The sequence below is a fragment of the Crocodylus porosus genome, unplaced genomic scaffold (genome assembly GCF_001723895.1).
Source record: "Crocodylus porosus isolate Cpor-Errol unplaced genomic scaffold, CroPor_comp1, whole genome shotgun sequence".
NCBI classification, from domain to species: domain Eukaryota; kingdom Metazoa; phylum Chordata; order Crocodylia; family Crocodylidae; genus Crocodylus; species Crocodylus porosus.
The window spans coordinates 211,817-236,638 of NW_017728954.1; the positions used below are offsets into that span (position 1 = coordinate 211,817).

The 24,822-nt window shown below is 52.8% G+C and overlaps 2 protein-coding genes across 5 annotated transcripts in view; one reads left to right on the top strand and one right to left on the bottom strand.

The window, feature by feature from the left end:
• DUS1L (dihydrouridine synthase 1 like) overlaps positions 1 to 6,358 on the top strand; it is a 16,170-nt gene extending 9,812 nt beyond the window's left edge. For 2 of the 3 annotated variants that reach the window (XM_019556506.1, XM_019556508.1), the window contains exons 7-13: positions 1,205 to 1,349; positions 1,646 to 1,742; positions 2,113 to 2,201; positions 2,880 to 3,052; positions 3,591 to 3,628; positions 5,379 to 5,454; positions 5,892 to 6,358. In XM_019556506.1, the coding sequence (XP_019412051.1) occupies positions 1,205 to 1,349; positions 1,646 to 1,742; positions 2,113 to 2,201; positions 2,880 to 3,052; positions 3,591 to 3,628; positions 5,379 to 5,454; positions 5,892 to 6,034 (761 nt within the window). In that variant the 3' untranslated portion in view covers positions 6,035 to 6,358. The remainder of the gene's footprint in view (positions 1 to 1,204; positions 1,350 to 1,645; positions 1,743 to 2,112; positions 2,202 to 2,879; positions 3,053 to 3,590; positions 3,629 to 5,378; positions 5,455 to 5,891) is intronic. The other variant, XM_019556507.1, reaches the window with a different exon arrangement.
• Positions 6,359 to 12,284: 5,926 nt separating this feature from the next.
• On the bottom strand, positions 12,285 to 24,728 carry GPS1 (G protein pathway suppressor 1). 2 transcript variants are annotated; one of them, XM_019556513.1, is made up of 15 exons: positions 24,621 to 24,728; positions 23,337 to 23,429; positions 21,399 to 21,580; positions 19,079 to 19,117; positions 18,672 to 18,836; positions 18,382 to 18,517; positions 18,104 to 18,181; positions 17,566 to 17,626; positions 17,135 to 17,220; positions 16,649 to 16,743; positions 15,664 to 15,769; positions 15,274 to 15,354; positions 14,568 to 14,705; positions 14,081 to 14,215; positions 12,285 to 13,438 (listed from the first exon to the last, which is right to left on the bottom strand). In XM_019556513.1, the coding sequence occupies exons 1-15, from the start codon at positions 24,651 to 24,653 to the stop codon at positions 13,364 to 13,366; spliced, it is 1,503 nt and encodes a 500-aa protein (XP_019412058.1). In that variant the 5' UTR covers positions 24,654 to 24,728; the 3' UTR covers positions 12,285 to 13,363. The 2 variants fall into 2 exon arrangements, with proteins under 2 accessions (XP_019412058.1, XP_019412059.1); XM_019556514.1 differs by lacking the exon at positions 19,079 to 19,117.
• Positions 24,729 to 24,822: the final 94 nt, after the last annotated feature.

A 24,822-nucleotide genomic window follows, 5' to 3' on the forward strand; every position in this document is an offset into this window, starting at 1 on the left:
GGGGGGGGCAGGGAGGGGGGGAGCAGTTTCTGCCACCATGCACCTGGGGGAGGAAGGGGGGGCATGTGCCCCCCAGAATTGTGTCTGGGGCAAGAGCAGGCTGTGGGCTCAGGGCAGGGGGCTGTGCTGGCTTCTTCCCAGCCAGTAGTTGAGCCGGGGGGGGGCTAGGCTGGTGCTGTGCTTCGGATGGGCAGTGGTGGCACAGCCACCCCTTCACCCCTGTCCTCCCCTGCCAGAAAGAGGTTAGCCCCAAGCCCGCAGTGCACAGCCTGCCCTTCCCACCACACACAAATCCAGGGGGCAGGGGGCACATGCCCCCTGTGCCTTCCCCAGGAATGCACACAGCAATGGGGAGCTGCCCCTTACTGCACACCCCTGCATGCCCCCCAGACGAGCTGCCTATAGCTCCATCCCGCACCCTGCCCATCCTGGCTGAACAACACCTGCCCCAGCCCCAGCCACACTCCCTTCCTCACCATGGGGACCTTGATCTGCCCCCCCACGTCCCTTCCCCTCACAGACTTGCCAGTCGGACACTGCTCTCCAAGCTGCCCAGCTGCATTCCTTTCTACTTGCATGCTGTGAACTGCACATGGCATTTATCAGTGACATTATTGGCTACGCCAGCCAAAAAAAGCTGACTGCCGATAATGTCAGTATGTGTGTGTGTGTGTATATATATATATATATATGTGTGTGTGTGTGTGTGTGTATGTATATGCAAGCTTTTGTGAGCTGAAGCTCACTTCATCAGATGCTGTGAAGGGTACTGCCTATGAGGAAAGGCAAGACAAAAGCCAGTGTCAGGAAGCTGCAGCCAGACAGATTCAGAAGCAGATTCAGACCTCTGTTTATGGCAGTGAGAGAGGCGAACAACCAGAACAACCTGCCTATGGAGGCGGTACAGTCTGTGGCTCTTGATATCATCTAGTGCAGACTCCACACCTTCGTAGATGTTCTTTTGCCCCAGGGCTCACTACTGTGGTAATGGGTGAAATGTAATGCGCTGCTGTGACATAGAGGAAGTCCACCTAGATAATCCCTTTTGTCCTTAATCTCTGTTACTAAACACCTAGCTTATTTCTGGCTGGCAGAAAAGGCCAGGGAATACCTGGTCTAGCTCCAGGATGCACCAGCTTTCCATGCCCCGCACCCCCCCAACACACAATGGGATGTTTGAGAATTTCTGTGTTTTGTTCCCCAGAGGGTAACCTTCATAACCCAGCTCTGTTCGAAGGACAAAACCCTCTGGTGTGGGAGATGGCTGAGGAGTACCTGGAGATCGTGCAGCAGTACCCCTGCCCCCTGTCCTATGTCAGAGCTCATCTCTTCAAGCTGTGGCATCACCCGTGAGTATCTCTGGAGCATGTTCACCCTGCCTAGCAAGTTCAGGGTTCTTTGGGAGAGTTCTGGCCAGGTTTTCATGTTTGTCTCAAGCAGAAGCAATGGCTGTCTACTCCTTTACTTTGAATGGCATGGTCCTGCCCTGCATGGTGAACTAGGGAGAATAGAAGTGAGGAGGAGCCAAACTCCTGGAAATTGGCAGATATGCTGAGAGAAATCTGCAGCAGTAAAGAGCGTACTGTTGTCTTCCCAGCCTGGAGACAATGAATGAAAGTAACTGGGTGTTTGGAATTTGTCTCAGGCTGCAAGTTTACCAGCAGCTGCGTGATGAATTGGCAAAAGCGAAGACTCTAGAGGGCATTGCGGATGTCAGCAGGGAGCTGAAGCTACGTTGCCAGGTACCACAGTGGGCCCCAAACTCCAGATCACTGGCCTGACTGAGAGCCTGGCGGCTGCCCCCCACATCTGATCTGCCCCACTCATCTGCTGTCCTGGAACTTGACAGAACAACCCAGCTCCCTAAATACCATCCTGACTTCACAAGACTGGTTCCTGTACAGGATGTAATACTGCCTTTAGGGTTAAGATCTGCTATGTGTTCAGTTTATTTGAGGGGCTGGGGGGGTGGGGAAGAGGAAGAGGGTGTCCCCACATGTAGCTATCAGTAGGCAATTGTTTAAAGTTCATTTTATGCCTGTCCTGGCATGTGAGGCTGCAGACTATAGACCATGAGACCAAAGGTGTCATGGGCTTCATTGTATTCTGCAGGAAGAGATCACCAATCAGAAAGAAGGAGAAAAGCCAAGTGGGGGATTGCCTTTCTTCCACTGGATCTGCCAGCCTTATATCAGGCCAGGGTAAGTTGTCCACATTGGCATTGGTCCCAAGAGAACTTACGGGACAGGAGGCAGGTGTGACCCTGTCTCAACACATGAGCTTCCAATTCTCCTCCCAAAAAAGATTCAGTTAAAACAAACAAGCAAACACCAGGGTGCCTCATGTCCAGGAAGAAAATGAAAAACAAAAAAAAGCAGATCCACTGGAGCTTAAAAGAAGGCCTGCATATGCTGCAGCTGCAGTTCCTTGACCACATGCTGTCAGCACAGGTGACAGACCCTTCTCTGCTCCACTGGCAGATGCAAGCAGCATTTGTCCAAGTGCCTGGTTTTGTGTGCAAGTGACTGCTTTAGAGTACTGGCATGCACTAGGGTGAAGACTGGGGTTGCAGAAAACAATGACCAACTAGGAGTTGTCATGCCCTGCAAAGATCAGAGTTAATTCTCTCTGGGAACAAGACATTATTATGTCATTAACTAATTTTGCTAGTGCCCCTCCCTAGCCACCAGGGAGATAGCAGATCTGTCTTTCACGGTTAGCAGCCCTTGAACTCCATGCTGTGTTACAAAGCCAAATTCAAACTTTAGTTATGCTCCTGCTGGCGTGGCTGTGCCAGCCGGTGCATTTTACCTAAGCTCCTGTGAAAGTATAGCTAAAACACCTGATTGTCCCCTTCTGTGACCCTACAATGATTCCAGACCTTTCAGGCCAAAGGAGATATGCAAGGAAAATGGAAGCAGTGGGACTGAAAAGAGTGTGCGAGGGAAGCGCTCCTTGGAGGATGAGGAGGATGGACATTCTGATCTGTCAAAGAACAAACAAAAGAAAAAATTGAGAAATCCAAACAAAAGCTTTGATCCATCTCTGAAACGTAAGGCAACCTGTCCTCTTCCTACGTGGGGTGTGGGAAAGCTGCTTGCACCATCTCCCAGCAGCAGCCACCACCTCCGTGTTTCTCTCCTTAGCTGCGGAAAGTTTTTCTGCAAGTGAAGCAAAAGGTGGGGTTGAAACCTTTGGGAATTGGACCCTTGATCCAGGGGGAGCCTGTATGGAAGGGGCAGGCAGGCAGTTGACCCCTGAGACTGCACGGTTTAATTTCAAGGCACATTGAACACCCTGTTGGAATCAGCAGCGGCCGCTGTTGTTGAAAGCCAAAATGCACGTCCATTTTAAGCAGCTTCCTCCGCTTGTTCAATTCCTTGGGGCTGGGATTTCCCCAGGCTGGGTTTACCCACAGAATTGCTCTCTTTAAAAGAAAGTTGTCAAGGCCTTTTCAGTCTTCCCATGTGGAAACTGTTTCCCCGAAAGAGTCCCCTCCCAAGCTGCAAGGCTGTGTGACCCCAGAGCTTCAGACATGTGCTCTTGGCGTTCTGGGATAGCGCATAACCTCATCTCTCCATCTTTTCCAGCCAAATATGCAAAATGTGACCAGTGTGGAAACCCCAAGGTAGGTCGACACCCCCCCCCGCCCGTGCCTTGTGAAGCTTGGTGACAGGAGCCCAGCAAACCATGACTAGCACAGCTGCTGCACTGGCAAAGGCCTTTTTCTAATTTGACAAGAGGACTTTAGCAGAGGCTGAGGTGAAGCTACTGATCTGAACAGCTTGCTGGAGACATTCTGCCATGCCTGTTTGTGGAAAGAGCAGTCTGGTTTGTGTGCTGAGCTGCTGCTGGTTAGGACTTCTAATTGCTAGAACATTGGAGAGAGTCACGTTATTAAATATTAGGCTCGCCAGCATGCTTAGATGCAAATCCCTGAACAGATGACCTCCCAGTAATCATAGCATGGGGAGTCATCTGTCTGCTGGGTCAAAGGCTTGTGCTGCATTTGTGTCTCCAGCTTTCTGAAAAGATTAACAATGTGAATGAGTCTGTTGCTGAGAAGTGCCAGGACCAGGTCCTGGGTAGCAGCTGGGCACCTGTGACAGTAGGAAATCAAAAGGCAGACCAAGAAATGAAGCTGAGGCACAGTCCAGTCTGCATCTCGTGCACACGTTTGGTGCTGCATAGCAAGGCAGATGGGGAGGAGAAACGTGACCCTGTGAGCCCTGGGGCTTCCATTAGTAAAGAGGTATTCACCTGGGTTATCAGGGCTCATCCAGACTTCACCACTGGAAAGGTTTGCTAATCAAACTCATTCCAGCCCATGAATAGCAGGAGCATTTGGATCCATGGTGCAAACACATGCAGGTATTTGAAGAGTACAGCTGTTCCTTGTAAAAGGCGAACAGCCTCTCATAGCAAATAGAGATGGGCAGGGCTTTTATTACAGTGCTTTCCATTCCTAATTGGAACAAAAAGCCACAACTGTGATGCTTTAACAGATGTAGCACAGAAAGTAAGAGGCATCTTTAGGGCTTTGATTTTTGAAGCTTTTTTTGCTGCTAGCACTGTGTTGCATGGTGTTCCCACCTCTCTCTCTCCATGTGCAGGGATCATGTTGCACAGGCTTCTACCAGAAATGAAAGGCAGACAAGTGCTGCAAATCAGTTGAATAAAATAGATATGGTTTTATGCCCTCCTTCAGCTGCCAAACATCCCTGAGTTCTTTCAATTCATATTCCTGGATTCTGCCTCACATCCTAGGTTATTGTTTTCAAATGCATGGGCACACGCTAGCCTGACAATATGGAGGTGGTTTCCTTGATCAGATTAAATACTTACGCTGGGTGGCACTTTTTCAGATGATGCTTCTGAGGAGAGATAGCAAAAACTAACACAGTTAAACATGTCTCTGAAATGAATTCACAGTATCGTAGCTGATCCTTCCCTGAGCAGACAGTCAGACTGAACATGGCCTCCTGAGGCCCTATCCAGCCCTGCCGTTCTGTCTGCCTTTCTGGTGAAGTTTGGTGGGATTTTCTGTCAGGCGGGGTGGTTTCCCTGGAAATGGGCATTGAGGTTCTAACACTGGATTGGTTTCCCAACAGCACAAAGCAGTCCTTACCACACACGCTTTCATTTCATTTTTACACACTCGCCATCCCCATTCACTGCAGCAAACTAAAGCTTGACTGCCCCATTGTTGGGTGCAAGAACCCAGTGTGAAAGTGCTCACTTCAGCCATCTCAACCATGCAGGGCTGGACTTATGCTGTCTGGAAACTGTTTCTTGAAGAACTTTTTTTCTTCACTGAGCTAATGCATGCGTGCGTGCGTGCGTGCGTGCGTGCGTGCGTGCATCTGTGTTTGTTCCAGGGGAACAAATGTGTGTTTAACCTGTGCCGAGGATGCTGTAAGAAGAGAGCCTTTAAGGAGACAGCAGATTGTCCAGGCAAGTGATGCTCTCCTATTCCACCCTCAGCCAAAGGGCACTGAGCTACTGTATAAAAACCAACCGGCGGAGCGAGAACAATGAACACAGCAGGGAGGGAGGTGACAGCTCTGCTTCCTCATGCCTGTGGGTTTTGGTTTTTTTTTTTTTCCCCCCCCTTTTAAGACGCACCAATTAAACAGCCTTCAAGCTGTTTCGTTAATATAAACGTCCGTGTGTTCTGCCTCTCACAGCAGCCCTGTGCTCAGCACTGACTGCTGTGGGGATGCAGCGGTAAGAGCAGCAGCAGTTCAGCCTTGGAGTGCACCAGTGCCAGCCTAGTGTGCCAGTGTCCATGTTCCTAGCAGCCTGTAGCCTCCCCAACCTGCTCTGCTCTTCCCCCACCCCCACGCAGGGTCTTCAGTGTCACTTGACTTTTGTCCCCCTTCTTGCTTCAGGTCATGGATTACTTTTTAGAACCAAATATGAAAAGTCCCTCGTGTGGAAAAGTGGCCAAACACAGACACAGAGGCTTGAAATGACAAATGCCGATGTGGGGGAGTCTGCTGCATTCACGGAGGTGGTCGACAGGGCAGTGTGAGACCTTGGGAACTGGAGTCTACTAGATCTGTTTGCAGACCTGCCTCCCTGGGCCAAAGAACCCACCATACAGAGCACGATCAGCTGCTGGACGAGCTCCACAGACGCTTACTCAGGGAAATGTCCTGCCTTTGAAATAAAAGGATGCACGTAACGTTCTCATGATGTGTTTGAGACTTCAACGAACTGAGCCAAATGTGATGGCCTGAAAATGCTGCAGTTGGGGGAGAAGGGGAATGTGTGCCAAGGTCATGACTTGCCTGTAATACCTTTATTAGCCCTCTTGTGACATCTTAAAATGGGAAAATAAATCTTTTTTAATTAGGACAGCCTCCTGTGCTGATGGAAATGCAAGCAGCTGAACAGATGCACGTGGCAGTGTCTGGGGGACTATTTGATGTCCTCGATGTATTGCGGCAATGCCCCCAGTCTCTTTGGGCCACCTGCAGACAGCAGCCAGCGGTAAGCGTAGCACCTGTACCCCCGATGGGTTGTGGGCAGGGACCTGAAGAGAAAACCATCCCCGAAGGGGTGAGTCCCGCTGGTCACCTACGTCACCGTGGCAAAGGACGACCAGCACCAGCAGACATCAATTAAAACAGTTCGGAAAGGGGATCCTTCTCAGCATCCGGCGCTCACTGTCTTCTGGCGGTTAAAAAGGCTTAAAACCTTAAAAGCATAAAAAGCTAAAACCTAAAACTGCCACGAGGCTGCCACTGGGTAGGGCAACCAGCGCCTTAAAAACACCAACAACACATGGCAGTGTCTGGGGGAGGGGGGGCAGTGATGTGGCATTGTCTAGGCAAGAAAGCAGCTACATCTAAATGTCAGTTTCGGGCTCCACGGTGCTTCAGCCCACAGCAGGGGGCCTCACAACTTGGCTGTGCCCATACTGATCAGGATCCCTGTGTGCAGGTCCATATAAGACCCTGGGCCTCAAAGGCCAGAGGCAGAGGACGTGCAGTAGGCAGTAAGACCTACTCTTACTAGGAAGAAGCAGAGCCAGTGACAGGTCCATGGTCAGGCACTGACCCTGGGGCAGAGCCAGAACCCGACCCCCTCATTTCCTCACTCCAACCAGTGCTTACTTGCAAGACCACCCTCCCCCTGTCTGTCCCAGGGAAAGCTGTAGAAGGACAGCGGTAGGGGCATGCACGGGGGAGGCTCTTCTGCACTGGCAGAGGTAGCTGCTCAGGGCCTGCTGCACACACTAGGAATTCCCGCCCTCCCCCCCCACTTTTGCATCCTGCAGCACCACTACTCCTGGTAGGGAAAGGTGCCCTGGCTGCCTCTGGTGTACTGCAGAGCTGCACAGCATGGCTGGCCTGGCACTTACATGCACCATTCAGTTGCCTCCTGACTAAAGGCTTAAAACAGATTAAGATGTTTCCTAAAAGCTGGGGCTGCTGGCCAGTTGCCATGCCAGCCTGCCCAGAGGCACAAGGAGTGATGGCATTAGGGCTTCAGCATTAATGCAATGTATGTGGCAGAAAGCATGAGGCGTCATCACGGCATCCTTTTACAGTGACAATGCTGTGTCCCAAAGCCTCTGAGACCTACTGGGCTATTGCAGAAAAGATGCTGTGCCAGGCAAGAGACAAGCCAGGACCTGGGCTGTGGGTGAAGCAGGTGGTGCTGGGCTCATGAGCAGGCTACAGTCACCCACAGAACCAGCTAGCACCGCTCTGACACCAAATCCCTTTCCCGATGCCTGGAGACTTCATGCAGTGGTTGCAAAATGACCAGTACTAGCCCTCCCCCCGCCATGGCATGAAGCCATTATGCCATTGGTTCAATGCACTGGTTTAGGGTTCCCGCTCCCCCCCCCCGCCCCAGCCTGGCCAAGCACACCGTGCAGACAGTGCCACCAAGTGGGTTTTAAGGCCACTCGCATCCAAACTTTCTTGAAGTAAAGGTGTATGCCTTGCCAACTGGTGGGCAGGAGGAGGGATGGACATGCGCACCCTCCCTGCTGCTGCAGCAGGCATGTATGCTCCAGGCCCCCCTCCCACACCTCTAGCCTGTGGCAGGAGTGAGGTGTAACAGGTCCTGAGAGTGGGACTGGGGAAGCTGTACGGGGAGAAGCCAGCAACTGGAGCACTTTGGGAAGGTTGGGGAAGGGGGTGGGCCGCCTGCATCACGCGTGCAGGGCAGTGGAAGGGTGCTTGGCTCTCGCTCTGGTGTGGCCCGCATGCCATGCACCCACCCCCCATCCTTCCACAATCTCTGGTGTGCCCCCCGCCACATGGGTAGCGTATGGCAGTTGTGCCCTACCCAAGCTGCTCAGCAATTCAACAATGCAGTCTGCAAGCACCTGTAGGGGGGAGGACTCATCACAGGGTCCAGCCACATGCAGTATGACTGTCTGTCTCAGTGGCACTTGCTGCTGGGTCTTCAGCCCTTTCTCTCAGTGCCACACACTGACCCAGCACTGGTAAGGGCATGATGCAGCTGGCAGGGCTTGAGGAAAGGTGAAGGTTTCAGTTTGCATCACTGATGCAAACAGTGCACTGGCACTGAGGCAGCTCCTACATTATTGGCCTGAGCATGTCAGCTGCTGTGGGGTGGGCTGTGTCTTCAGGGCTTGGTGGCTGCATAAAGGGATCAGGTGTCACAACACCTGAGCCCCGTGATGAAACCCAAAGCTGGGGTTCCAGTAGCAGGGCAGGGAGCCGAGGAACAGAGAAGAGGGGCTGGCAGGGACCTGCAGAGATCACACCTAGTCCAATCCCTGCCTTAGGCAGGACCAGCCTTGTCCAAACCATTCCAGACAATCCAGCATCTCAACACTACGTGACACCGTCAGCCCTGACACAACAGAGACCAAAAACCATGACCTGCTGCAGGTAAAGCAGAGGACCATGGCAGCCAGTGTCCTGCTTCCGTGAAACGCTGTCAATATACATGCAGGAGACCCAAGGCAGAGGGCCATGCCATATGCTACTGAGGAAGGCACACCCCCCCCACTGCCCAATCTGACCGTGGGGTAACATTCCTTCCTGGCCCCAAAGATGTCTGACTGAGCAGAGCGGCAAGGCCCTCTCGCCAGGAACCTCTGGCTTTGGTCCCAGCAGGAGCATTGGCACAGCCCCATGCCCAGCCTGGGCTGCAGTCAGCACCCAGGGCCTCTGAGGGAGTCTTAAAAACACCCTGATGCATATAGTAGAAAGCCAGGGTAGGGGCCAGGGTAAGGGCAACCAGCAAGCCCACAAGCATGGGAAATACCCGTAATAGAACAAGCGCTGCTATGCCTAAATCATCCCTGAACAGTGGTTGTTTAACCACCTCCTGAAGATCTCCAGTAATGGAGAGTCTACACCTCCCCTGGCATCCATTCCACTACCTGACCGTGCTAACAGCAAATAACTTTTTCCAGCTATCCAATCTAAATTTACGTTTGGGCAACTTCAAGCCACTGGTCCATGTCCTCCTCTCTGCAGCGAGAGAGAAAAGGTGCTTTCCCTCTTCTGTATGGCAGACCTGCAAGTATTTGAAGACTGCTGGTATGTCCCATCTTAAGCGCCTTTTCAGCAAGCTAAATATGCCCAGCTCCGTCAGTCTCTCCTATGCACATCCAGTATGGAAATGATCAGTTCAGGCCCAGAAACTAGACCCAGTTCTAAACGACAGCTGTCGGGAAGGATGTCTAAAGCCAACACCAATGATAGCCTGTACTTACTAGCTGGCATTGCACCACACCTGATATCAGAAAGGCAGTAAGTCAGAAAGAAAGATCATGGCAGATGGAAGACCCCAAGCATCCACTCGATGGTTACACACAAAAGACCAGGGCTGCGCTGTTGGGGGCTGACAAAGTGACTAAGGTTATGGAAGGAAAGCTTGTACATCAGATGCTCTAAAATGGACCTGGAACCCCAGGAGAGCCTTCCTCAAAGGGCTGATCTAGACAGGCAAGCATGGCGATGCCCAAAACACTGCACATGCAAACAGGAAGATAAAAAACAAGTATGACCAAATGGGGCTACTCTAACGACACAAATATGTGAGTACGGTGAAGTGCAGACTACAAAGAAGCTGCTTGTTTGCCAGCTCCTTGGTGAGATCTGTACAAAGGGCATCCCTGCTGCAGCAACAGAAAGAGCCAGTGCTGGTCATAAACGAGAGGTTTTTTTCAGAATCATGCACAAGGACATGAGAAGCAGCAATCTTTCCATATACAACTTGCCTTCCAACCCTCGAGCATCTTTGTTACTGCCTCTGGACCCTCTCTAACTTCTTCACATTCTTTTCAAAATGTGGAGCCCAGAACTGCACCCAGTATCCAGATGAGCCCTGACCACGATCACCTCCCAGTCTTGCCCCTCATGCTTCTGTTGATGCAGCCCAGAATCACATTCACCTTCTGTGCAGCTGCATCACACTGCAGACTTGTGTTGAGTCTGATCTACCAAGACACCTAAGATCTTTTCCATAGAGCTGCCATCCAGCCAGGGGCACCCACTTTATAGTTGGGTTTTTGATTATTCCTCTTGCAGCCCAACACCTTGCACTTGTCTACATTGGACTGCATCCTGTTAGTTCCAGGCCAGCTTTCTAATCTGTCATGATCCTTCTGAAATGCACTCACATCCTCCAACGTGTTCACAATCCTTTCCAGTTTCACATCATCTACAAGCTTGCATCCAAATTGTTATGTCCTGCCCGGTAATTACATAAAGGGGCCACTACCTCCATTTCTTCACAACCACTAGCTGTGAATCAGCAAGCTGTTATGCCATAGGTACACACCAAGCCATTTGCCACTTGTCCTGGGCACACCTGTACCTGCTTTCACTGAGGCTAGCTTTCACCCCAGGATAACACCTTAATTATCACTTTTGCCTTTGGTCAAAACACTGCATGAGGACACAGCAAGCCTTGGCCTCATCTTGCCTTTGGCACACCGATAACTGAGGTCAACCACTCTCTTCTCTCCAGTCCTCCCTACAGCCACTGAACCCCAAGTACTGCATTTTTCTATTTATTCAAGGCTGATCTAACCAGGAGCTGCACAACACTGAACTGAAGTCACAGCAGGTAGCTGGTGGCCCCTTAACTCTTAGACCAGAGAGAACCTGGACTAAGTCTGAGAACAGAAATAAATGGTCCATCCATAATGAGTGCCCACTCCTCCTTCCCCAGTCACTTTTTTTTGCACTGTCAAAGGATGGAGCACCCCATGTCCCACTAAGCCAGCCACAGCCAGGTGCAGGGACAAACTACAGGGAATGAGACAGCAGCATGGCCTCACATCACTCCGGTAGTCTCACCCTCCGCTTTGCAGGGGGCATGGATCAGTAGGAACCTTCCCCAGAAGGGGTCATGGTCCTAGAGCTCCCTGGGCAGAGCTGGCTCCTGCCATCCCTAGGAGCAGCTACACTGCCATTCTTTAAGGGACTTCCCACAGTACTTGTCTGACATCAGACACTGGCTGCAGGGGCCTCTGCTCACCTTGACACTTGGAACATACAAGGCACTGCTAGCTGGCTGCAGCTGCCCAGAGGATAGAGAAGCCTGGATGGGGACAGTAGTGTTGAGGTGCTACAGAGGGTGCAGGAAGCCCCAGGACAAGCACAGCCCACAGGCACAGGCTCGGGCAAGAGAGGATCAAGCTGCCTTCTCTCCCTTGCTCACTGAAGCCTCTGCTCCAAAGACCATGAGCAAAGGGAGCAAGCTGTGCAGCAAGACACTGCCACCCACCACTAGCTGAACAAATCAAGCAGCAACACTGGGGAAGTCTCGACCAATGCCCAGAAGAAGACCCTCATACTAGTGCCAACTCCCACACAGGACCAAGGGGGACGGCGGGCTGGCCCAGCCACTTGCCATTTATAGCGGGGGGGGGGGGGCAGCGTCCTGTCCTGTCCTGTCCAGCAGAGGTTACACTTGCTACATGCTGTCTTGACAAGGGAGGGGCAGCAGCCCTTGAGTGAGACACAACTGAAAGGAAGAATCCTCTTGGAGGGAAATGGGAAGCACATCACAAAAGGCCTGGCAGGTGCTCTTGTCCCAGCCTGCTCTTTACACAACCACTGCTTTGCCTGCAGGCATCTGACGTGGAGGGAGCCCCTCAGCTCAGCAGCCTCCCAGAGCCCTCACCCAGGCCAATGCAGCAGCGAGGTGATGCTCCCCATGCCCCCGAGCATCTCCAGCCAGATAAGAGGTGCCAGCTGCAGCCTCAGCAGCACCAAGGCCAGTGGAATGATAGACAATTCAGACTGATATCTAAAGAACAACTGCACCACAACACATCACACAGGGCTGTGAGCAGCTCAGTTCTGCTGTTTAATGCACTAGAGAACAACTTGTTTAAACCCAAACCAGCATGAATAGGGACGTCTGTAGGAAGCTGAGGGACGTGCAGAGTCTGGAATCATGTTATCAGCTTCGTTCTATGGGGCTGCACCAACGCAAGGCAGAACTAACTGCAGAACATCCACGCACAAGAGGACACGATGCATCTGAAGTGCAGACATATGGCTGACTCCTTTCAGCTTCTCCCCAGGGAGGCTGTGCCAATTCTATGCCATTTAGCCACACTACCAGCTTTCCCTGGCACACAGGAGCAGGAAACCACTGTACAGGGGGCAGTAAAACTGGCCAAGCAACAGCAGCTGCCCAAGATGCAGACACTGCCATGGGGCAGAATCTTCACCAGCAGTGCCAGGTGGCAAGGAGAGGGGACAAAGGAAACAGATCTTTGAAAAAAAGACAGGCTAAATGGAAAGAGGCTGGGCCCAGTGGCAGGGAGACAGCCTGCACACAGTGCCTCTGAGGGTCTGGGCATGGTGCCCATCTTTCAAGGGCGGTGCGGAGCCCTAGTGTGTACCTCCTCCAGAAAGCTCCTGTCCAGCTGCCCTCTGGGTCACCCAGTGAAAATGCAGCACTCTGAGGGCTTCTCTGAAGTAAAGGGGAAGCACCACACAGCTCAGGAAACAAGACAAAACTCCAGGGTAGAGAAACCCCTCTGTAGCCTGCCTGTGCACCCGATTCAGAAAGCTCCCACAACAGCTGAAGGGACCGAAAAAATCAGCACTTGTCTGAATAACCTGCACTTTCTGGGGCTGTGGGTGTAGGGGAATGGGGCAGATGTGCTACCAGCACTGATGTGAGAACCAGTTCCAGGGGTGCTGCATTTAGTGGGAGCTTCTCTTCTAAAGGAATTAAGTTAATTGGGGTATCAATGGTAGCCACCACCAGCCCTGGCCCCACCCCACCCAGGGGGAGGGAGTGAGTCAGGGATAGTCTGTGAACCTCAGCAGTTTGTGGTCAGGCTGTAGGACATGCAGTCCTGGGTGGGGATCGGCTCCTGCGACAGCCCATGAAGGCTTCACATGTTGGTGCTCATTCGCGACTGGCTGTTAGCTGGCGTGAGCTCCCCTTGGCTGCCTTCCCTTGGAGGAGACTGCAATCAGAACGAACAGAACACCCTGGTCAGGGTGGAATCCCGCAGTGTGGCACCCAGCACAGAACACGCCCAGCAAGGAGGTAGAGCGCAATGGGGTGAGGATGCCCAGGGCTCATCCCTCCCTAAGAGGAACGCAGCTCATGCTGTCCAAGCCCTCAGAACACAGATCCTTTTGTCACCTGCAAACATACAGGAAGCTTGAGCCATTTTTCTGGCCGCTGATCACTTGCAGCATCTCATATGTAGCTTACGGGGCTGCGGCAAACTACAGCTAGACAGCTTCAGACACCCAACCCAGCCGTAAATGGTGGCTAGCCCTGGACATCTGCGTGACACATGCTACCCACGTGCAGAGAGAACCTGTAAACTCCCCAGGGCCACCCTGGTGGGGACACCCCAATGCAGAGAGAATTCAGCACAAAAACTGAACCAGACCCGGCCCAGCTGCCTGGAATGAGCAATCAGCACCTACTCCAGTTATGAGCCACAGCCTCTGGTCAGCCTAGTAGGTTCAGTGGATGTCCCTGCTCTCTGCACATGATGCTCATGTGAGCTTGCATTCATGTGAACCCCTATTCCTCCAAGGTCGCAGTTCATCAGCAGTTACTGTCCTGTGCCAGTCAAGAGCCCTCTACTCACCTTGACATGGATCTGGTTGCGCAGAACAGCTGCCCGCAGGATCATGGCTTTGGCACGGCGCTGGAACTCCTTGCCCATTAGCAAGGACTTCTCAAAGGTGGTGCTGCGCTGGTCGACATCCCGAGCATAGAGTATCTGGAACCCACAGGGAGGCTCGGCTCAGCGGGAGCCCTTTCTACACTGCAGATCTTAGGCTGAACCACCTCTCAGGCTCAGGCCCACTTGAAAGCAGCCAGGCTAATTGCTGCTTGCTACAATAAATGCAGCTCCAGTCTCCCAGGAACAGAAATGGACACGGAGATGCAGACTGTTACCCCAGGGCCTCTTCAGTGAAAAGCAAAGCCCCCCCTTTTTTTAAAACCAGGATGGCATTTCACCAGAGGTGACCAAAGACTTGTAACACTGTGTCTCAAGCCAGCTGCTTGCCTGAGACCATAACTTGCACTCCAGCCCTGCTGCAGACAAACATGGCCTAGGGGACACTCACTTTGCTGTGCGAGTCTATTCTGGCATTGATCAGCCCCTCCAGGATCAGCTGAGTCAGCTCATCCTCCAATGCAGCCACGGTGGTGTTGAACGCAGTGGCCATCTTGCGCATGTCTGCAGACACGTAGGGGCTGAAATACTAGGGGCAAGAAAACACTCAGTTTCCAAGTGGACGTGCCCTTGCCTCCACCCCCAGCCCTCTAACACTGGGGAGGAAGGAATCAGTACTGGACCAGAGGGACACTAAGGACTGTCAGCTTGGGCCACCACATCTTAAAACGGATGTAGAGAAACAGGAGCGACAAAGATGAGATGAGGGTGGGAATACAGAAGTCAAAGCAGCAAGGATGAAGGGAGTAGGATAAGTAGCTTGGAGAGAAGAGACATGACAGCAGTTTTCTAATAGAGAAAAGGGAGCAGGCTGGTCCACTTTGCTGCAGAAGGCAGGACAACATGCCACAGGCACCTGCTGCACGTGGCAAATTTAGATACAAATCTCTGGGAGCAAGTCCTCTCAGCAGGCCAGTGCCCAAGGAAGTGGTGGTACCTTCTTTCTTGGAGATGCTGAGGCTAAGGCTGGGCAGGTATTTGTCTGGGACACCTAAAGTCCAGCAAATCTCCCGCCAGGGGCTAGACCAGCTGACCCCGGAGGGTCTCCCTGGATTCACTTCTGACCTTTGTCCAGCTCAGAGGCAAGGAGCAGTTACCTGGATAAGGGCACGATTTCGGATCTGCGTGTACAGCGTCCGGACGTGAGGTGCCAGGTACATGTCCAGCAGAAGGTTATCCTGTGCAAAAGAAGCAGAGCCTTAGGAATGGGGGAAGCCAGTAGGAGGGGGAAAAAAACTGACCACCAAGCCACGTGAAGACTATGAAATGGGAACCGGAGGACTAGCAACATGCCAGTGCGACCAGGAACGTGGCTGGAAGGATCAGCTGGTTATGGCCTTTTCTGACTGTGATTTTCACTCCTGCCTGCAAGCAAGAGACAGAGTGGAAGAGCCAACTGGGACACACCCACCACTCTGAACACCCAGTGATTCCCTCCCAGGTGGTGTGGGGCTGCCAGCCCCTGCTCCCCACTCCTTCAGACGCACCTTCATCTCGTCCAGCATCTTCAGGCAAGAGGCATACTTGGATTCATAAAACTTGAAGATGATGTCACGCACCTGAGGCTCCAGCTCCAGGAACAGTTTAAAGGAGCTGCAGATACACACGGCAATACTCAGACCTGGAGGCCCCACTGAGACATCCTGCCCCACTGCCACACCCCTTCCTCCCACGCAAGGCCTGGGCTGCGAATGTTCTCCTCACTGTCAGTACTGTGATACACCAAGTGTTAGCACTAGGCACCTGGGCTGGGGGGAGGGGGGGGGGCAAGGCCCCCAGAAAGCAGCATGGGGCTGGTTATGGCTGAGATGCCTGTCTGCACTGCCTGCTAGCTACATTCAGCCTCCTTTTCAGGAGCACCCTTGGCTGAGCAGGTAGGCTCAGCATGCAGCTGTCCAGGAAGACAGAGCCCAGGACCCCCAGGGGAAACTGCTGATGATGCCTGACCCCACTGGAAGCCTAGCCTCAGGAATCCCAATCACTGATCTCTGCACATACCAGGCCTCTCCCTGCACTGCTGAGCACGAAGACAGGAGGGGTAAGAGAGACACAGTTCCCCCACTCCTGCACCAGATGAATGCACCCATAGCACAGAGGGGGCAAAGAGTCAGAAGCAGGACAGCAGGTGCTTCTGCAACTGGGGAGAGTATCTAGAATTAAGATAAGCTTTGTAGAGGCATTAAGAGCTTGGCTGAAATCCTGTGGCTCAATCTCAAAATCCTCACGCCTGATAGCAAAATGCCTACCTGCTACTGCTGCAGAGAGGAGACCAGTCCACACAGACCAAGGCTCTGATCTGCTCTGGCTGTTCCCACCTAAACTCCTGCCCTTTTAACAGAGAACCCAGCTAACATCAAAGGGTTGGGTGCCTAATGGGGCAAGGAACGGGCACCTCAGCTGCCTCCTGTCCTGCAGAGCCAAGCCCGTGTCCAGATCTGCCCACCCCCAAACTCTACTGAGGACACTGCCCACCTGCTGGAGATGACGTTGCGCTGAAGCTCCTGACGGTCAAACGTGGCCAGTGCGCAGAGGCCACCATACACAGCTACATTGCTAGGAGACAACAGCTGAAGAGAGAGCCAAACTAATAAGTCATCAGGGCACTGCTGCCTGGCTCCAGGCAGGGGCTGGGGAGGAAGGTGTGGGCGCGGTGGGGCCTACCTCCCAAACTCCTTGTCTACAGGGCTGGCTTGGCAAATGCAGAGACCAAGTACCAATGTGGACATGCCCTAGGTCAGTTCCCTGCCCCGGAAGATGTCCCATGCAGCTTTGGACAAGTCATTAGCATTAGCCTCCCTGGGCCTCAACTTCCTCTGTGCACAGGGATAACTACCATCACCCCAGACAGCAGGGCAGCACCATGAAGAGACACATACTAAAGACTGAGAGGCCCATACATAACTCTAAAAGGACACAACAGCCCTGAGACACTTGCACCTACCTCTCCGCAGTCCTTACCTCTGGAAAGTCACAGTGGTCAAACGAGGCCAACAAGAAGCACTTCGCTGCCTGTTTGTATTTCCGAGCTGCTAGTTCAGCCAAGCCTAAGAACAGAGAGAGTCAGGTCTCTGTTCCCAAGAACACACGCTAGCTGTGGCACAAGCAACAAGTGCAGGGAAGCACAGCCTATGCCAGGTCAGCATACAGCAACCAGAGCTGGAAGAATCACTGTATGGCCCCTTATTTGGCAGAGCTCTGGGATAGAGAAGAAAGGGCTGGAGCCAACACAAGGGAGGTCCATCACCGCCCTGGCTCCCGATTCCTGCTAGGAGTGTGCAGCGCAAGGGGTCAGTGGGGGCACCGAGTACTCCCTGGTGCCCGTACCCCAGACCTCTTTAGTGGGAAGGGCAGCAGCCCAGGGCATCCCAGGTGCTGTGGCGCTCTCTCACCTGCCGCACACTTCAGTTTGGTCAGGATTGCCTGCGTCTGGCTGTCTCTTTCTCCTCGTTGCTGTTGGGTGAAAAGAACATCAGTAAGTCCCAACCCAGCACCTTCCTTTGGGGGGAGGACAACAAACAGCTTTGGGGGCTGCCATGGTGATGTTCAGTGCAGTCACGAGTGCAGGAAGGCAGGGGACAGTCTCACAAGGGAACCAGTTTTGCTAATCCCTTCGTAGGACCACACTCACTGAGTGCACTTCACGGCTTCCACCTAGTGTCCACCCTTAGCAAGTAATACAGTGGGTTTCTGCACCACTCAGAGAGAGCCAAAAGGTCCCAGAACTGTGTTGCTACAGAGACAGGGGGCCCAGAGGGAGCAGGCACCGTGCTGCAGGGTGGCACCAAGCTCCCAGTCAGATGGGAAGGAAGGGGTAGCAGGAGTGAGCAGATGCAGCACCGAGAAAGGGGTGGTCAAGGCAGGAGGGCCCTGCCCAGGGTGGGAAGCAGAGGGAACGTGCTGAGGACAGGCGGAGACAGATGCGCTTACCTCTGCGATCTCTGGCGTGGACTCCGCCTTGCTCACATAGCTCAGGACATGCGACCAGTTCTGGAGGTAAACGCTGACCTGCTCAAGCACATGGAGCCCATCAGCAGCAGTAGGGTTGTGAGCCAGCAATGCCACCTGCTGGCCACACTGGGCCCCGGCAGGCAGGGCACAGGGGACTGCAGCCTGCGCAGCTTCTGCACTGGACACGCTCCCTCCCTCAGGTCAGGGACCGCAGGGCACACTCCCTCCCTCAGGTCAGGGACTGCAGGGCACGCTACCTTGATGACATTGAGGCACATGTTAATCACATGCTTCGCACTGGTGCAATAGTCACGGGCTCTCGAATAGCACTTAAGGGCATTGCTGAGGTCTCCGCAATCGAGGTAGTGATCACCCAGGTCATCGTGGCCTCTCCTGGAAAAGAGGATTAAGAGCAGAACCGTACGCTTGGGCAGGGAAATTCCGGTAAGTGCAGGGCTCCCTGGGACAAGAGTTTGTGCCACCTGACCCATCACAGCCACCCACTGCCCCCTGAGCCTGAGTCAGAGGAACCCGCTCTTTTCCTCACCTGATGCTCTCCTTGATCGAATTTCCCTTGTAGTTTTTCAGGTCAGTGTCCAGCTTTTCCAGTTTGAGAAGGGCTTTCTTGCGTGTGGCCTCAACCCAGGCAGTATCAAGCGGAGGGGGCTCAATCCCACCATCTGGGACTGCATCAGGGGTGTTCTGCAGTTCTCTGAAGGGGAGGACACAGCTTAGCCAGGCAGGTCAGCTGCAAGCTCTTCCAGACAGGGCTGCTGCTTGTGTGACACAGCTCTCCAGGCACACAGCACTGTGCCTGCCCACAGCCCCATGCCCCCCCACACCAACACAAGGGGAAAAGAAAGGGATATGATCAGCTGTACAAGTTCTGCCTCCTGAGCAGCTCGAACACTGCCTGGTTTGCTGTTGTAACTGGCTACAAACCCTCTTCCTCACCTTTGCAGGAGTCCGATGAATGACCAGGCTCCTGGTGGGCTGGAAAACAAGCAGCTCACTCTGTGGCTCAAAGGACAGAGGGTCACTAGTGGTGTGGGGAGCAACTATCCCATTGCATCAACCATGGACCAGTCAATAAACCCCCTTGCAAGCTCTTCCACGTGGCTCACAGCAGGCACACAGTCCAGTGGCCTGCTCCCTTCCCAAGATATTCTGACCAGCTAGACTGCCAGGACTTGATGCCAAGGTTGAAGAAGGCTCTAACAAAGGGGACACAGCACAGCCATGAAAGGGACAACACATGAGTCAGCTCAGAATTTCCTGCTTGAGCTGAATCCCTTGTCTAGGCCACAGGCATTGTCAGTAACTGGAACACCACAGTGGCAAGGGTAGACTCTGAACCTCACATAAACCTGAATTATGACAGCATGTATTTAAGCTTGCATTTAGCTGTAAGAGCAAGCCTGGGAAAACAGAGGAAGCATTTATTAATCCAGACCACTAATACTAGGTTAGGTCAAGTGTGAATAATTGGTTTTACAGTGCTCGGTAGCAATTAAAAGTAACACCTGATATGTTGGCTTCCAATAAGAAAGGCTGAATTGCATGGAGTCACCCAGAAACCTGTTGAAAGTATGCGTCTGTCAGCTGAATGTGGCAGGGCAGAGATGTGGGAGCACTTATTGCCAGCCTTAACCATTTGCAAGAGGCCTGTGTCAAGCTACTGACTCAAGCAGGAGGCGCCCAAGCCCGTTTCTGAGAAACTGCAGAGTGACCCTTCACACACGTGACACCTGGCCCAGTCAGCAAAGTACCGAAAGCAATTCGCATGTCCAGCTCAACCAGATCCAATTAAACAGAACACGCAGCTGAAAGAAGACATCATAAAAGAAAGCCCTAAATTAGAAAATCCATATATACTGGTAATATTGACTGATGTAAAACAATGTACCAGTCAGTTTTTCTGTAACAGAAATATCTGTGGTAAGGTTCTTAGATAAGCTGTAAGAACAAAGCAGCCATGTCAGAAAACCATAAACCAAGATAAGGATGAAACAGAGCAGTGGCAACATTCCATGAAGGAAGCAGGATACTCTCCCTCTCCAGAAAAGGTGCTGGCCGTAGGATATAAATTCCAACTACCAAACACTTTCAAAGTCCATGAAAGAACCTGGCTAGGCTAGTTCCACAGTTTCACTGAAATTCACAGATTATGAATAAAACCCAGAGGTTGTTTATTAAAATGTCAGAACAAGCCACCTATGCAATGTAGGATATAAACCAAAAGAAAAAAAAGAAAAGAAAAAGAACTCTGAAAATTCAAGACACGCTAGACAGTTTGTGCATCACTTCTGTCCTGAGGTCTTCCCAGCTGGTACGGGTGAGACTGTCTCTATTGTGCTGTTTCAGGTCACTAGACAGGCATTGGAATAAATGTTTGTTCTTGTGCTTTTGGGGTACAACAGAAAAGGGTCAGGCTGTAGAACCTTGTCTTTTGCCTCTTTTGTAACTGAGTGGTGATAATTAAAGGAACTGTAACTGTACCTTAATTTGTGCCTAAAGGGCCCTCAGGGAAAACAGAGCTGTACCCTAATTCTGTAACTAAACTTGCAAAAGAGGCTCTAGTCACAGATGGGCTGCAATCCTGTTTCTCGAAAGGCTGAACAGTCCTGAGTTTTTGGTAATGCCCTCCGCTGACATTTCATTTCAGATGAATTATGTCTACTGTGGTTTAACCAGTGACAGGAAACCACACCTGATCCAGCCATTTCCTTCCAAGCACATGCAAAACCAGTAAGCCTCAATACACTGCCATGCAGGGCACAACCATCCCAGCCCAGGACAAAAGGCTCTCGGTACAGATTAGTCAAGAACCCAGCAAACATGCATTTTAACTAGAGACCCAGACAGAAACTGTGGATCAAATGTGAGACGGACCACAGCCACATGCAAATGTTAGTCTTGCTATGGGGCCTTGGCTAAGCAGAAAAGCAAATATTTAGCAGGTTTTTAGGCTGACAGGAAGTGAGAGCCCCTGGAAGAAAATGGATTGGGTTCCCTATGACGGAGACCACTCCATGCACAACAGGAACTTGAGAGCAGCACCCACGCATGACCATCACTAGTCCCAAGTAATGGTCACAGGCTAAGAAAACAGACCCTTCTGCATGTCTGAATCCCTGCTAGAGGCAAGTCCAGTTTTGCAGAGCCCAATGCCAGACTCCTGTCTGACTGACACAGGAGCATGATGACAGCCTGCACAGAGGTTTCCCTGTCCACACATGCTTGTCTGGTCAAAGCACCTGCCCCTGCCGCGTACCTGGTGGCCTCAGACAGTTTTCGATGGATTTCTTCATAAACATCAACATTGAAAGTTCTTTGGACGAAGGACAGTGCCATCTTGAGGGCTTCCACCCGGAGCTGGGGGCAGTGGTCAGCAATAAACTGCAGGCGCTCAATCCGCATCAGGCCACTGTAACTGGAGGCATACTGCTCCAGATCCTGTGAACAAACCCAGCCCGTGGGAAGGAATGGCGTCAGTACCCCACGGCCACACCTTGTCCGTCACAGCCTTGACAAGAACTGAGGACAGGAACTCTCATTCCTGCCTCTCTCACCATTCGAGTCCATTCGCTAGGGTGCCATGTGTCTCACCATAACTCAGGGTTTACCACAGGCCCAGCTACTGGCCCCACCTATTGCTTCTCATGTTAAGAGTCTGCTGCCAGTTGTTAGTAACTTTACCTGACTGTAACCATTCAGACTGAAACAGTCCAGGGAGGCTCTCTGCCTCAGATTTTTGGTAAATGTCAGCCTTTTCCAAGAATAAGAGGAAGCAAAAATCCATGAACACATGCTACTATTCCAGCAGGGGCCTTGCCTGATCCAGCACACTGGATGGACGGGATTGTGTTTAGTGACAATTTGTCTTAAGAATTCCTGCTTCATGTCCTGCAGAGGGTACAAGGGGTGTAGGAAAGCAGGCAGGGGTACCGCAGAAAGGAAAAGGAGGTTTTTGTGCCAAGTTCCCAGGTGGTGCTGAGCAAATCATTTAAAACTATGATTTTTTGGCTAGTGATCTCATTTCCTGGACGCCTGACTTGAGACCCAGGGATCTGATCTGCAGAAAAGCCACAAGCTCACAGTTGCAACTGAAACCCAAGAGCTGTTTTGAATGTGAAGAGCTCTGAGAAATCAGGTGCTAAGTATCTCAAATACGGCACTCAAAATTAACAAGCATTTTTTAACTTACTCGCCCAGCCGTGCCTCACTCCCTATCCATAAAATGGAGACAACACCCCTCATCTTACAGGAGTGTTGTGTGAAGCAGATTCTAAAGTGATGAGACCCACAGAAAAAGCCCATGGAGAAATTAATACTGTTGTCTTCAGAACAGTGTTTGAACATTACAAAACAAGTAAGTTACAGGACCACAGAGACAGAATACTGTACAGAAACTCACAACGTGAGCAACTTCCATGCTGTGCAGTCAGAAAGGCAAGGGCTCTGTGAAAACAACAGTACATGATCATGCAATTGCACATGAATAGGGGGTGCAAACTGAGGTTGCACATACAAGCTTACTTCTAGCTTTTCCTCCCCTTTAAGTGGTTTACAGTAGTGCTCTGCTAAGAAAGCAGTTGTGCGTGTCATGTACATCTTGTTGTCATTCATTGTTAATTTCTCCAAAGACTGGGCGTGGGCAACCATTCTTCATTCTAGCAAAGCTGGTCACTGGTCAGGGGCTCACAAAGAAAATGGTTGCTAAAGACACCAGTACCATTCATACGGCCAGATCACGACATCCTGCCTACTAACTGGTGGGGAAGGCAGCCCTCCAAAGCTCTGCTCTTTGGAAGTTCCAATCAATCTCATCCTGGAAGCTTCAAAACACAATTAAGGATCCTATTGAACAGGATCCTTAGTGAAATTCAATTTAACAATCCATTTTAAGAGAGAGCACCCTCCCCCAAAAAACCTATTTCTGGGTATCAGAGGATCTACTGACCCACCTGAGAAGGTGCTTACAACATGCTGCCCATACCAGCTCCCCACCCTCAGCCAAGACTGGCACAGGAGAAGAGGCTCTGGGACAGCTTGCTGGTCAGTCCCACCCACCACCTTCCACAGGAGACATGCTGCCAATCTGTGGCTTCAAGATTTACAAGGGGTGAACGAGGAAAGAGTCCTTTAAAGACACTGCCAAGGAAGAGGCCCTGGACAAGCCGTGCCATCCCTCTGCCCCCCCCATACGTACCAGAGTGGGGTTCTCCACCACGTAGTTGATATCGGGTGCATTCTGCTGGTCTTCCTGTGGATCCACATCAATCTGCATGGGCTCCACTGCACCCTGCAACAACGAAGTGTGGCATCAACTGCAGCTCACTTGCATCCCTGCAGGGAACACACCCAGCACCCCTGCTGGGCTCAACCTACAGAGACTCCACTTCACTGCAGCAGAAAGGAGACACTGCTCTTGAAGACCTTCCTGTTCCAGATGCCCCAGCAGTTCCCTCCCAGAATGGAGGTCTCCTCCAAAGCAAGTAGCAGGACTCTCCACAATTCACAGTGCTCCCCGTCCTTGCTGGCGACGGCAAGCAGCGCCCTCAGGCTGTCGGTGGAAAGTGCTGTGGCATTTCTGGCATAGGACCTGCCCCCACAGGCACCCCGCTGCCTTCCCGGAGCAGCACCAGGATGCCAGCCGAGGGACACATGAGCCAGGCCTGAACACACGTCCATTCACCACACCAGCACCCTCCGTGTCTACCCTCTGGTCCTACTCAGGGCTCTCCATCTAGCCCATCAAGCGGAACACAGAAAACACAAACAAAGCAACAGGCGCGACGGGAGCCGGGGACTGACGTGACCCCATGTTTTGCGGGGGTGAACGCAAATGCATTAGGAAAGGGATCACAGACTGTGAAGCTGGAGGGAACCTCAGGAGACAGCCAGGGCCAGCCCCCACACTAGGCAGGATCACCCAGGTGCAGATTAATGGCAGAGCAATGCCCCGGTGTAACTCCCCGCCGGGACCGCTCACTCGGGGCCAGGATGCCATTCCTGCCGGCAGCGGCAACCACGTCCTCTCGGGAATTGTGCACGGGGGCGACTCGCCGCAGCTGGTGCTCAGCGCTGGACGTGCCAGAGCCCCCGTGGCGCTGGAAGCATGGCCGAACCATCGGCTTGGGCAGCCGTTCAGCCGCTAGACCCGGCCCGGCCCGGCCGCAGACGTCGCTCGGCGGCTCACGCTCTACTCGGGACTGTTCGTCCTCACGCCGCCCGTGTGCGCTCCCCGCCTCCCGCGCCGCGACCGGCACAAGCAGACGCGCAGTCCCGGCCGCGAGGCACCAGGACGCAGCGACCGCGACCCGAGCCGAGCCCCGGCCCCGCTTCACGGCCTCCTGCATCGGGCTCCTAGTACGCGGGTGCAGCACGACGCGCAGAGCGGGGCCGCCCCCATGGCCCGCCCCAGCCCCGGCGGCGACACCAGCCCCAGCGAGAAGTTCCTAGGGGCGCTAAAGCCGGAGGGCCGGGTCACTACCTGCAGGTTGAAGACCTGGACAGGCAGCGGCATCCTCCCGACGCGCCGCTTCCGGTGACCCCGCGCGTGCACTTCCGGGGCAACAGCGCGCACTTCCTGGGCCGCGCGGCGGTGACGCCGGCCCGGCCGCAGGTGACGCCTTAAAGGGCCCGCGCCCCCCGGGGCGATGCGGCTGCGCCGCCGGCTCCGGGCCCGGCCGGGG